At 42.4% G+C, this 13,453-nt stretch overlaps 1 protein-coding gene across 2 annotated transcripts in view; it reads left to right on the top strand.

Annotated features, from left to right (window-relative positions):
* SLIT3 (slit guidance ligand 3) overlaps nucleotides 1-13,453 on the top strand; it is a 533,501-nt gene that overhangs the window by 462,121 nt on the left and 57,927 nt on the right. For both annotated transcript variants that reach the window (XM_065690971.1, XM_065690970.1), the window contains one exon: nucleotides 8,327-8,424. In XM_065690971.1, coding sequence (XP_065547043.1) covers nucleotides 8,327-8,424 — 98 coding nt within the window. The remainder of the gene's footprint in view (nucleotides 1-8,326; nucleotides 8,425-13,453) is intronic.

Here is a 13,453-nt window from a genome sequence, read left to right as displayed (position 1 = left end):
TTCTCTGCCCAATCTGTAGCCGTGCCTGGGATTGCTCTGACCCAGGTGTAGGACCTTGCACTTGTCATGGTTGAACTTTATAAGGCTGGCATCAGCCCACCTCACAAGCGTGTCAAGGTCCCTCTGGATGGCATCCCTTCCCTCCAGCGTATCAACCGGACCACACAGCTTGGTGTCATCGGCAAACTTGCTGAGGGCGCACTCAATCCCACTGTCCATGTCAGCGACGAAGATGTTAAACAAGACCGGTCCCAGCACCAATCCCTGAGGGACACCACTCGTTACCGGTCTCCAGCTGGACATTGAGCCATTGACCACAACTCTTTGTGTGCGGCCATCCAGCCAGTTCTTTATCCACCGAGTGCTCCATCCATCAAATTGATGTCTCTCCAATTTAGAGACAAAGATATCATGTGAAACGCTTTGCACAAGTCCAGGTAGATGACATCAACTGCTGTACCCCTGTCCATCAGTTCTGTAGCCCGACCATAGAAGGCCACCAAATTGGCCAGGCAGGATTTCCCCTTAGTGAAGCCATGCTGGCTGTCACCAAGCACCTCATTGTTTTTCATGTGCCTTAGCATGCCTTCCAGGAGACCAGTTTATGCCTTATTGGATGGCTGTATGCCATAACTTCAGGAAAAGCTTTGATCATAGTTCTCACTTTACTAAGCATAAAAGGAAACTAAAGTCAAGGGGAAAAAAAAAATCCATGCAAGAGTTTAAACCGAGTTTTCTTTCTGTGCTGTGTTTCAGTCTTCTCTGATTTCTGAATGGTTTTCCCTCATCTCATCTCATCTCATCTCATCTCATCTCATCTCATCTCATCTCATCTCATCTCATCTCATCTCATCTCATCTGATTCTTCCATACAAAGCACCAGGAACCACGACTTGTTTGCAAACTACATTTAGCCCTTAACTCTGCTGTTAGACATTTGCAGGTTGAATACATGAATGTATGCATGTTTATATATGAATATATGAACAAGTCCCACAGGCATGTGCAGATGTGTTTTATGCTCGAGCTCTCAGCATACCTCAGATTTGTTCAAAAGCTGTGTTTAATAAAATACTTCCCAAGCTCTGTAGAAGCAGAGCAAAGCTACATGTAGCGGCTGGAGGTGTCAAATATTTCTTCATTTCACAACATTCAGAGATTAAAGCTTTACAGCTGGCAGGTACTTGTAAGTTTGGATAACATTCCTGAATGCGCCCTCACGGAACACAGTGCCTGCCTCCGTTTGTCTTTCTGTGAATTTTACTTGAACTAATAATTGATTATTAACTTCTGCCCAGGGCACCCACAAGACAAGTGGGTGAACGTTTGTGAGAGGGACATTTCTATACCGATGCATTACTTCCACTATTAGAAACGTAAAGGACTAGGTTTGCAGTACGGTATCTTTGTGCCTGGTAGTTTTGTCTGATTTCCCTGAAAGCTTCAGTTGTATTTGGAGCTCAATAATTAAATTGTTTATGAAAATTTCCTCATTCTTGATTTAAAGTCTGGATTAACTATATTTGTCTTTGTCTAGTATCTTTACTAAACACATGAGCACTGCCATCTGTTCTCTACATACACCATCCAAATAGAGTTTATTATGAACACATTGTATATTGTTAACAACTCAAATAAACTTTGCTGTTTCTTTTGTCTAATTCATTTTTCCAGCATGCTTTAGAACATTATAGTCATTGAACAAGGCTGTCATTAGCTGGAAAGAGGGCTCCCTATTCACAAACCGTTGCAGTTGGATGGACTGCTGCCTGTCTGCCGATGCCTTCATCGCCGGCTGGATCACGTTTCTCCTGTGGTCAGCACTGATAGTTTTATACACCAGCAGGTTTCTCCCTCATGGCTGTGGCCAGCTAGCTCTATGCTGCCACCTCTTACCTGAGCCCACTGCTGTTAGAAACAGGTGAAGGATCACATTAAAACGGACAGAGGTCGTATCTCTGCCACACGATCTAGAATGAAGTTTTCAGTTTCCATAGACAATACCAATTTGTGACGATTCATTTTAAAGTATCATTGCAGTGATGGGAACAGCGTCAAAGCAAATGAGTGCTTTTTTATCACATTATCCTCTGGTCTTCCTGCTGAGGTCCTTATTAGCTTTTGCTGCTTGTTCTCAGGTGTTTCACTAATCATGCTGTAATGTTTTCCAGTCCTGGCTACTTATAAAGGCCAGGATTTGGCAAAGCAGCACTGAGGAACAGCTTGTATATGCACTGATACCCAGTACGGTTAATTGCTGCTGAGTATGGCATGAAGAGCTGACACTTTCTAAGTAGGAGGGATAGTTTCTGTTCTCATTCACCAAAACATGGAACTGGAGCAGCCCAGATAAAGTCTGGACCAGCTGAGATACTTCTGATTTTAAAAGGCAGCTGGACTCTGAACATACGTCTTCTGATTAGCTACAGAAATGGTATGTTTCAACACCTAATCCTTTCCTCTCGTACAGAAAATGAGAGAAATTGCATCTAAGTGTTTGGATCAGATGCTCTCCTATCAGACTAGACAAAAAACTACTGCAGCTTAATAAAGCTCTACAAATAAAACATTGCAGACAGAGGGACCTTCATCCTCTTCCTGTGAATTGCTGAGACAGTCATATCTTCTTGCCTATTCTCAAAACAAAGACTGCACCTCTTTTTCTGATTCAGACCTCATTAAAAGGCTCTTTAATCTTGAAGCAAATAGACAATATTCTCCTTTGTAACAGTAGTTATTTCCAGGGAATGTAATTCAAAGAGTTTTTCCCAACTCACAGATAAATTAATTTTAGTGATGCTTGACAGCAATTCCATTTTTCCAGGAAGAGCAGTCTTACTGCAAATTGAGACTGAAGAAGTCCATTATTCGTTTGAAAGATGTTTCTAGAATGTCTTTAGGCTCTCCTGGGTAGTGACAGTCTCATGGAGAAATAAAATGGCCTTGCTTTGCTGTAGATTTATTAGTACCAATATTTGCTGCAACTTCTCTCCTTCCAGAATTCTTTGTTTTGTCATAGTCTTCTGTGTTAGAGAAATGGTACTTGTTTTGTGGGCTCTCAATGTGCTATTGATAAAGTCAGCTTGGAGAAGATAATCCTCACTGAACTATTAAGTGGTGTTTGCCCATTTATTACAATGAGTAAACTGAGTCAGAGAGACTCTTCATTTTCCTAAAGCCACACAGCAACTTAGTGTTGTAATTAAGTTGGATTCGGCAGCACATCCTCGTCGGTTTCCATGGTGCCTGAGGCCCAAGAAGCTAATAATTCAGCCATGATCAGTACAGAAATGAGCTAAGTCTAAGTCATGAGAAATTTCATGTGCCAGTGAGAGAGACTGAAAATGCCTTGCTCTCATTTTCACATTTATCTTTATTAATTTTTTACAAGAGCATTTGAAATAATCTGAATAATTACAGTAGAAGTGATGGGACCGTTTTACACCATGTTCAACCGACAAAACACTTCAGAAAAACAGAATCACAGAATCACAGAATCCCAAGGGTTGGAAGGCACCTAAAAAGATCATCTAGTCCAACCCCCCTGCAAGAGCAGGGTAACCTACAGTACATCACACAGGAACTTGTCCAGGCGGGCCTTGAATATCTCCAGTGTAGGAGACTCCACAACCCCCCTGGGCAGCCTGTTCCAGTGCTCTGTCACTCTTACAGTAAAGAAGTTCTTCCTGATGTTAACGTGGAACTTCCTATGTTCCAGTTTACACCCATTGCCCCTTGTCCTATCACTGGATATCACTGAAAACAGATGCTGTTTTGCTTCTTGCTATGCTTAGCTGCAAAGGACTTAATATAGTGATAGAGGGATGAAGAGTTCATATGTAACAGAAGTAACTGATGCTAGTGACGTATCTATAAAATAGCCAGTTCTTCAGGGACACAGGAAAAGTATCTGTGATCTTAGAAATATCAGAATGGCATCTTCCAGCTCCTCTGGGATAACGTGGTAAACACAGGATTCACAACACAGATGGACAGAACGCAGGCAGTGCTGCAGAAGGGTGGCAGTGGATTAGTGCTAATGCTGCATGGCTCACATCCGTGAAGGGCTGCAGACCACATGGTGCCAAAATAAAACCTGCAGGAGCTTCCCTCGGCGCTTTCCCAATTCTTTCCTGAGCCATTTGGGGCCTCGGGATTTCAAATGGAGAAGGACAGGCTGCTTGGCAGGCACAGCGTAGATGAAGCAGAAGCCCTCTCTGCCAGGTCTTGGGTGAGGGCTTCACATGCTGCCTGCACTGCTGTGTTGGGGGAATGAACACACAGTGAGGCAGGGGGCTGGCCAGGACTTTCTGTTGTTCCTTGGAAGTGTTTCTCTTCTCATTCAACCAAGGAAAAGGGTGTCCCTATTTCCTTCTATTTGCACAAATTTACCACGCAAAGCTGCTTCTCCTCTCTTGGGAATGCTGGGGACAGAGCCTCAAGACATACAGCTTTGTCTTATGTTTGTGTAACAAACTCCTCTGTGGTGTTGGACAAAAGCATAATTCCCATGTGCCTTCATTCTTCTGCAGTCAGACGGCATTATCTCCTACCTGACAAAATACCAAAGATCTCGTGGTGTTTGGAGGACTGAACTGCATTGCATGAAAGGGAGAGCCTAGCACCATGAGCGGACAAACCAGATCAAATGAGCTCCGTAGCAAAGGTCACACTTACAGGCTGGTTTGGGTTTTTTAATGCCTTGATTAGGCTTAATGGAGGTGACACCAATGTCAAGATAAGTATTCCAGAGGCAAATTCAGATTGTTGCTATTATTTATACTGTACTTCAAGCATGATTGGAACTTGAACTGCCAGAGAGCCAGCACAATCCTCGTCACCTCCAGGATGGGCACAATGTTGGAAATGGGCACACTGGTCAAGAGCTGAGCATGTGGTTTTCCTTAGAGATCATTCCCTTATAATGCACAAAGACATGTAGTCTTGGTTCAGGGAGCACCTTGGTTCTTTTGGAAAGAAAAGGTAGGGAACATTTTCGTTGTTGAGAACCAAATAAGTCTTTCAATAACTTTAACATAAGAACATGAGAAATGCCATAATAGGTCTCTGATGCATTTACTGCAGCATTCTGTCTTTCATGGGGCAGCAGCAAATCTTTGCTGTTTGGGGAGAGTACACAAGCCTGGCCACCACTCCTCTCCAGTTCTCCTAGCACCCACAGTCATCCAGCTGAAGAAGCTCATGTCTGCCTCTTGCCTTTCATATTTCTAAGTTAGATCCATTGTATGTGAATTTGTCTAATGGCTTTTATATCATCTGCCTTCACAACTTCCTGTGGCAAAAGCGTCCCAGGAGCTCATGCTTCAGAAGAAGTGTTTACTTTTATCTGCATTACACTAATGTTCTAACATCCGTAAGTGTCTCTCTGGTGATAAGGGATTCAGTGTGTGAAATTCTGCGTTCACCACCCCCATGATTTTGTAAACCTCAGTCGTATCACCCCCATCAGTTTTCTTTTCTCTCGACAGAAGAATCCTAGTCTTTATAGTGTATTCTTCCAAAGTAGTTGCTCCCTCTCCTTCAACATTCTGATAGTCCTTTTGTATGCCTTTTCTAACATGACTGTTCATCCTGAGGCAAGTCAGGTACCAATCATGGTCAGGTATCTGCCAAGTACAGTGTTAGGCTTCTCGAAGTCTGTTCTTAATTCTAATGTACTATCACTAGGCATATCAAGGATGAGGGGGTCATTAAGAACAGCCAACATGGTTTTATGAGGGGGAAGTCATGTATGACCAACCTTATAGCCTTCTATGAGGAAGTGACTAGGTGGAGGGATGATGGTAGAGCGGTAGATGTGGTTTTTCTTGATTTCAGTAAGGCATTTGATACTGTCTCCCACAGCATCCTCATAGATAAGCTAAGGAAGTGTGGGCTTGACGATCAAGTAGTGAGGTGGATCGAGAACTGGTTGAAAGGAAGAAGGCAGAGAGTTGTGGTCAATGGCGCAGAATCTAGCTGGAGGTCTGTGACTAGTGGAGTTCCTCAGGGGTCGGTGCTGGGACCGGTGCTGTTTAATATTTTCATCAATGACCTGGATGAGGGAACTGAGTGCACCCTCAGCAAGTTTGCTGATGACACAAAACTGGGAGGAGTGGCTGACACACCAGAGGACTGTGCTGCCATTCAGCGAGACCTGGACAGGCTGGAGAGTTGGGCGGGGAGAAACTTGATGAAATTTAACAAGGGCAAGTGTAGAGTCTTGCATCTGGGGAAGAACAACCCCATGTACCAGTACAGGTTGGGGGGTGACCTGCTGGAAAGTAGCGAAGGGGAAAGGGACCTGGGGGTTCTGGTGGACAGGAGGATGACCATGAGCCAGCAATGTGCTCTTGTGGCCAAGAAGGCAAATGGCATCTTAGGGTGCATTAGAAAGGGAGTGGTTAGTAGGTCAAGAGAGGTTCTCCTCCCCCTCTGCTCAGCCTTGGTGAGGCCGCATCTGGAATATTGCGTCCAGTTCTGGGCCCCTCTGTTCAAGAAGGACAGGGAATTGCTTGAAGGAGTCCAGCGCAGAGCCACAAAGATGATTAAGGGAGTGGAACATCTCCCTTATGAGGAGAGGCTGAGGGAGCTGGGTCTCTTTAGCTTGGAGAAGAGGAGACTGAGGGGTGACCTCATCAATGTTTACAAATATGTAAAGGGTAGGTGTCAGGATGATGGAGCTAGGCTTTTTTCAGTGATATCCAGTGATAGGACAAGGGGCAATGGGTGTAAACTGGAACATAGGAAGTTCCACGTTAACATCAGGAAGAACTTCTTTACTGTAAGAGTGACAGAGCACTGGAACAGGTTGCCCAGAGGGGTTGTGGAGTCTCCTACACTGGAGATATTCAAGGCCCGCCTGGACAAGTTCCTGTGTGATGTACTGTAGGTTACCCTGCTCTTGCAGGGGGGTTGGACTAGATGATCTTTTGAGGTCCCTTCCAACCCTTGGGATTCTGTGATTCTGTGATTCTGTATCTTGTGAGAACAACAAAGTCCAAAGCTAGGTGGGAAAACAGCAGCTGATGCTCTCATGCACAATATATGGCTGAAGCATCAAGATGCTTCATTTTGTCAACACGGTCATCTGAATGTCCCCCATTCCAGTACATTACACTGGGTATGTGGAGTCTGAAAAGGGTTGGAGGCTGTTGCAAATTTGGTGGAGAAAGGCATGACTTCTGATGAGTGTTGTCAGCCGGATAAGTTGGCAGTGGTAGGGTAGTGATCAGTACTCATACACAGAAGGTTCAGCTGCTAGGAACCAGTGTCACAGGCTGGCGTCTGCTCTCTTTGTTTAGAAACTTAGAACTAAATTTACCATTGTAATTCCTCTAAAGTACAACGTAAATAACAGCAATAACAAGGCACAGGCCCTGGCAACTGTGACTGAATTAATGTATCTCCTGAGATATTTTCCTCACTTGATTGCAGTCATGTATCAGCTTTCCAGTAGATGAGCTGGCAGAGGGCCACTGCTAACGGGACCTTCAGTAGGAAGAGTAGAGCGATCTCTTGAACTTCTTGTGATTGCACGGATCCCTTGAGTACTGAGGCTTTCAGGTGTCTTTATTCCACCCTACTGTGTGAGTAACTGAAAAGCAAGAGCAAACTCTGTGATGGATTTGCCAACTTTACAAATAGCCTGTTGTAATCAGCAGAATATAATGACCAGAGAAATCTGCCAATGCCTTGAAGAGCCAATACACAGTCAGTTGCTAACAATGGAGTTCATTTGGAATGGATGTTTATTTCAGGGCAATCTTTAAGAAGGGAACTGATGCAGTGATAATATCTGAAACAGGATTTGGTGTGTTCTGTACAGAAATTCAAACTCAGCTCCCATGATAAACATGAATTTTCCCCTTTAGGTTTTGACAACACGTAGCAATGAGCACGATGTACTGTTGCAGCGTTTTAAGTGAGCACTGGGTAAATGTGGTGGAAAGAGTGCTGACTATGTGGTCCTGTGCTGACTGTGTGGCCTTCTGCTTAACTGTGGTCATGATTAATTCTTTTCATTGTAACTAGCATTAGAGATGATAGTGTGTTAAAGTTGTGACAAAACCAGCTGTTTCCTTAAACCAGGCAAATGAAAGAGTTAATTAAAATCTTGAAGCTGAACAGATACCAAGATACCCACCAGACCCGTTGCCCAATTTCTCACTTGAATTGTGAACCATCAGTAGAGAACGTTAGGTGATGTGGCTTGAAGACCACAGACCTCTTGTAAATGGTGCCACACATAAGGTGAAGGAGCAAAAGACATTGATTGAGATGGCATGTCTTACTAACCTTGTTTCTTCTGAATTTTCCCAAATAGGGTCGTGACTGCAGCGTGCCCATTAATTCTTGCATCCAAAATCCATGTCAGAATGGAGGGACCTGCCACCTCACCGAGGCAAATAAAGATGGATTCAGGTAGTAACACAAAATTCATTTAAAATGAGCTATTAAATGTGTTTCTACTTTGTATTAATGAACTATAATGGCCACTTTATAAAAGCTACTGTGTGTGATACTTCTATTTGCTATAAAAAGTAATTAATATGGTTTCATTGGTGTGACATATTGCTACCTCTTAAACAGGCCTCCTTATTTTCTCACAGAATATACTCTTAAGAGCTATTTTGAGCAGTCTCCCTGTTCTGCATTATGTTATCTCTATGCTAATTTTCCTTGGGGCATTTCAAACTCACATACCCTTTCTTTATATTTGTAAAGTAAGCATCTGTTGCTCGACAACCAGATGCAAAATGTTTTCATATTGAAGAATCTTGTAGACAAAAAGGCTTGAGAGAAACAATTAGAAAACATGGAGAGATCGCCCCATCTGTGCCTGCCAGAGAATAACCTTTGCAGCTGGACAAGGCAGATTTCAGTTTTCTCATGTAAGAATGATATAGAATAGGTGGGGATACTCCAAGAAAAGTCTAGAAATTTTCATGAAGTGACTGAAAGATTTGTGCTGCTACAGGCACTACTTGACAGCTGAAAAAATACAAGTTTGGGGCTTCAGCCACCCTTTGTTATTAAAGTTGATAGAATTTTTATTTTTAGAAGAAAGTTGCTGAAATTTTCATAGATTTAGTCCTCACTATTTATGCTTTCTTTTCACAAAATATGTGTGAAAGTACACCACACTTTTCTTTCAATAGCATATGCAAAAGCTTCACTTCTACAAACTTATACATTACTGAGGCTGCTGTTTTGTCTTCTCCTATGTAGCTGCTTATCCATGGCAGCTGGAGGGAGACATGGAAATACAAGGTTTATAAATGGTGTGAGCAGGGAGTCAAAACAGTGCATTTTGATTCCAGTTTGGTTTCAGCTGCTATTAAGACTTTTCCAACTGAGGTTAACTGTTAACCAAGTCTGCAAACCCATATCATCTGTCAGAAAACAGGATTGGTTCAAAATAGAAAGGGCCCATGAGGGGCAGTTTAGAGCTCAGCCTGAGCACTCATGACAAGGCTCTGAGCAGAGCAGAAGAGCACATCTCCTGGGCAGAGGTCTGTAGGGTCATACCAGTGCAAGGTGGTGGGAGAGGATAAGGAGGTCACAGTACATGCAAATGGTCACACTGCCTCACAGACCCTCTAGATTTTGCTGAAACCACTACTCTGATCTGATATACCTCTTCTTGATTCAGATTTTAGCAGGCCAAGCAATTTTGGGAGAAGAAGTTATGGTTTGGTTTCTGCTTGAGAAGACTAAAGGTCTGGTGGTCTTCAGTTTGGGTTCCCTTCTGGTTGCATTCATGTAATAGTATTTAGATAGCTTTTTCCAGCTTATGCCAAAGCAGAATTATACCATAATAGAATATCTGTTTTCTGTCACTCAGTACTCATTTCTCCAAAATCTAGCTGATACTAAAAATATGCTAGTAAAAGATTTTATAACATCCATAATACTAGAATAAAGGCTTCAGCATGGAGTTTGGATCAGGCTTTTCTTCAGCATTTTTGTTCTGTTCTGTGGCAGAAAGTAAAAAGTTTGGAATGACCCAAAATAAAAGCTACTTCTGAAATTTTCTCATGAAGAATTCTACGGTTTCAGAGGCTTTGCTTCAGTTCCAAATGCGTGTAGTTTTTGAGATCCTTTATAAAACTGCAGGGGTGGTTTTGTTGCTTAACAACATTTGAGGCTTTTTAGGGGAGGTTTCTGCTTTTATAGTTATTTATATAGTTTCAGTTGGTCTAATAAAAGACACATAAAACCATATCTCATCAAAATCTCGCTTCATAAAATTGAATGTTCAGCTTATGCGTTGCTCTGTTTTCTCTCCATGTTTTTAATTCAGTCAGTTCATAGCCCCAGCTGCTCTGGAGAAGAGGAACGTGGAGCTTTAGCATGTCATAGACTTATGTGGTATGGGATGGAACAGTCAGTGACAGGGAAGATAAAGAAATACTTTGTGATTGAGTTTGGTTTATAGGTTGGGTTGGGGTTTTTTGGTGGGAAATGCCCTCTCCAGTGGATGGCAGCAGTCAGAGTTACGTGCATATAGATTGTGTTCATCACGATGGGAAAACGTTGCCTTAGATTATATGCTGCGAGGAAGTGGATGTCAAAAACATTTTCATGAGAGGCCTCCTTGGATTTTTCTGTTGTGTGGCCTGTAAAAGAAATTATATCTTCTGTATATTCTCTTCCCTAGGGAAATATATTCATATACAAGCTCTACTGCCAAACTTGTCAAATCTTTACTCTTGTAAAAAGGAAACTTAAGCCAAAACTCTCTCCCTATGAAATGCCAAGCTGTTTAACTCTCAAGTTTCTGTAGCCTTAGACAAGAAAATTACCTTTTCAATAATGCTAAGGTGGTGATGTTCCCCAGGCAAAGACAGGAAATTCATAGTGGTGACCGGATTCCAGCCTGACTCACCTACTGTGCCTGGTACCTGCCAGGGCTGGCAGCAGCAGGGGACTGGGACACTCAGATATGGTGTAATAGCAGGTCCTGGTGGGACAGCTGAAGGGCAGAGGTTCAGCTTGAGCTCTTGAGTCCTTCTTGTCGTCTTTTATTCTTGCACTTTCTCAATTCTAATTCTCACATTCTCTTTTCTTGGGTAGGGATGACTTCTGCATTAAAGAACGGTCAAGTGCCACTGTGCGGCTTGGTTCTGCCTCCCTTTGAACTGCTCATTCTAATCTAATCTGATCTATGTTTTCTTTGAGAAGAGGTTGCCAAAAATGGTGGTTATTGAGACTGATTAAAAAAGATGGACAATCAGACAGTCATTTAGTATGCCTGTAAGTAAGTCTTTGACAAGGGAGGCAGAGCTGTCAGCTCTGTTTCAGTTAGCCACAGGCAACCAGCTTATCTTTGATAACCTGTGGTGTTGGGAAGCCAAGTCTCTGGATTATTTTAACTTTTCTCCATATAAAATCTCCTCCCTTTTCCAGAGCATTTTCTTTAGTATTTGCCACACACTCTAGGTTCCCTCATAAATGTAAAATCCTGGAACTGATTAACTCCCTGGTGTTAATTCAGCCTTGTTCAAGGAAATACACTGCAATTCCAGTCTTACAGGCTACTCCATTGGACTGTAGGTGTCAAAAGCTCCTTTACCAAGTAACTGTAATGCTCCTGAAAGAATTTACTATCTCTTTTTAAAGTTGATCTTTATTGAAAGGGGATACTTGCCTGTTTTAATACAATGCCCATTTTAATAAACAGATGCTAAACTGTTTCATTAGATTTTATGGGGAAAAAAGTTAATATAGTAAACTAGCAACGTTGTCAGTATGCTTCAGCTCTAAAAGTTTACCCCGAAAATGTTGCCCTGAAGTTCTGTGTTCCCTTTTGCTTTCATGACGATAATGGGGTTTATTCAGTTTTAGTTTATTTATTTGTAGGAAAACACAACACTAACTGAAATTCCCTGAACTAGAGGAATAGGGAATTTGGACTTTAATGCAGTCATAGTGTCTTAGAAAATAACTCTTCCCTGGGTGGCTCCGTTTTTCCTGAGGTCCAGATGAAATGCTGTCTCACGCTGCTTCACTATTTAGTCAGGATAAAGTTTTCATCGTTGCCTCTGGAATTCATTTTCTCTCTGGGTCAGCTGGAGCCCGGGTTGATGACCTTCCACTCACTCTGCAAACTTCATTTTTCTTCTTAGTTTTTTTCTGGGAAAATCCAAACTGCGACTCTTTCAACATCTGCTTCAATGCAGGTCCCAAGTTGTATGTTTTATCTTTAATTTCAGTCCTTAGATTTGGCACATTTGAATGCAAATCAAAATAAAGAATCATACGTAAGCATGTAAAGACTCCCTGTAATACATAGGGACCAGTAGCCAAATGTCATCAATTATGCTGACATTTCCTTCAGTGTGGAATGTGTCCTAATACTGAGCGATTGTATGTTAACAATCCCATATGTATTGTTACTAATGGTAACTCTACTGAGTTGAACAATTACTGTGAGAGTATTTAATAATGTCATTTTTAATTGCATACATCCAAGCTGTCCCAGTCCTTTTGTGGAAGGAAAATGGTGTTATATTCACATAAAAATAACCAGCACAAAGCCACTCTTGTTGCTTTTCTTAAAATGGAGAGAAGAATTTGTGCTCCCAAACCGGGCCCTTGCATGCCAAGTTACAGCCTGGAGCATATTTTTATGGCTGAGCTATAAACCCCCGAAAATGGCGTTTGTAATTGAAAAGGGAGACATGATGAATGTGTCACTGTATTTAATTAGATGTCTTTAACCCCCTCCCTAACAGATGTATTGACACAGAAGATGGTGTACCAGCTCTTCTTCCTTAATCTGCCTCCTGTGATCCTCTGGATCATTGCAGGGTCAGCAAGAGGGCATATTTTGTTAGCAATAATGAGCTTGAGACAGGAAAAGAAAATATTCCTTATTGATTTATTGTGTCCTAAATTGGATTTATTTGAGCAGTTTGGTTTTGGTTATTCATAGTGAAGGTTTTCTAACTCTCATGACCTGGGAATGGTCCCTGCAGAACTGAATGAAGATGACTGTTAGCATGTGACCTATATGCCTGTTCTGTACCCATGTACAAGATCTTACTGTTGTGCTGGCTGAAGACACATTCCCTGACCTTTTTTCCTCCTCTTTGTTTGTTCCCTTAGTTTCTGAGGTTGCACATATCATGAAGAATCAAACCTTATCCTCAGGTTCCAACCTAGGACCTACTGAATGCAGATGCAGAGCCCTGTCCATCCCTCCCCTGGGAGTCCCTGCACTCTGCTCAGTTTGTGGCACACAGGAGGAAGAGAAGCAAATGTCATGCTGAGAGCAGTCATTCACAGATGCTGAAAATCTCCTATTTATTCAGGGCATTCCCAACTCCATGACACCTACGGAAAGAGGGATAACCACCTGATGTGCACCTTGTCCATCTGAGTTGAGCAAAAAGTACCCTGCAGCTATCTCTGCACAGGAAATGCCCCTGGTTTCAGAAAGCAGTGG

This window comes from Lathamus discolor, chromosome 10, assembly GCF_037157495.1.
Source record: "Lathamus discolor isolate bLatDis1 chromosome 10, bLatDis1.hap1, whole genome shotgun sequence".
Lineage (NCBI taxonomy): Eukaryota > Metazoa > Chordata > Aves > Psittaciformes > Psittacidae > Lathamus > Lathamus discolor.
Note: the sequence above shows the minus strand (reverse complement) of the source record. Positions and strands in the feature narration are given on the sequence as shown.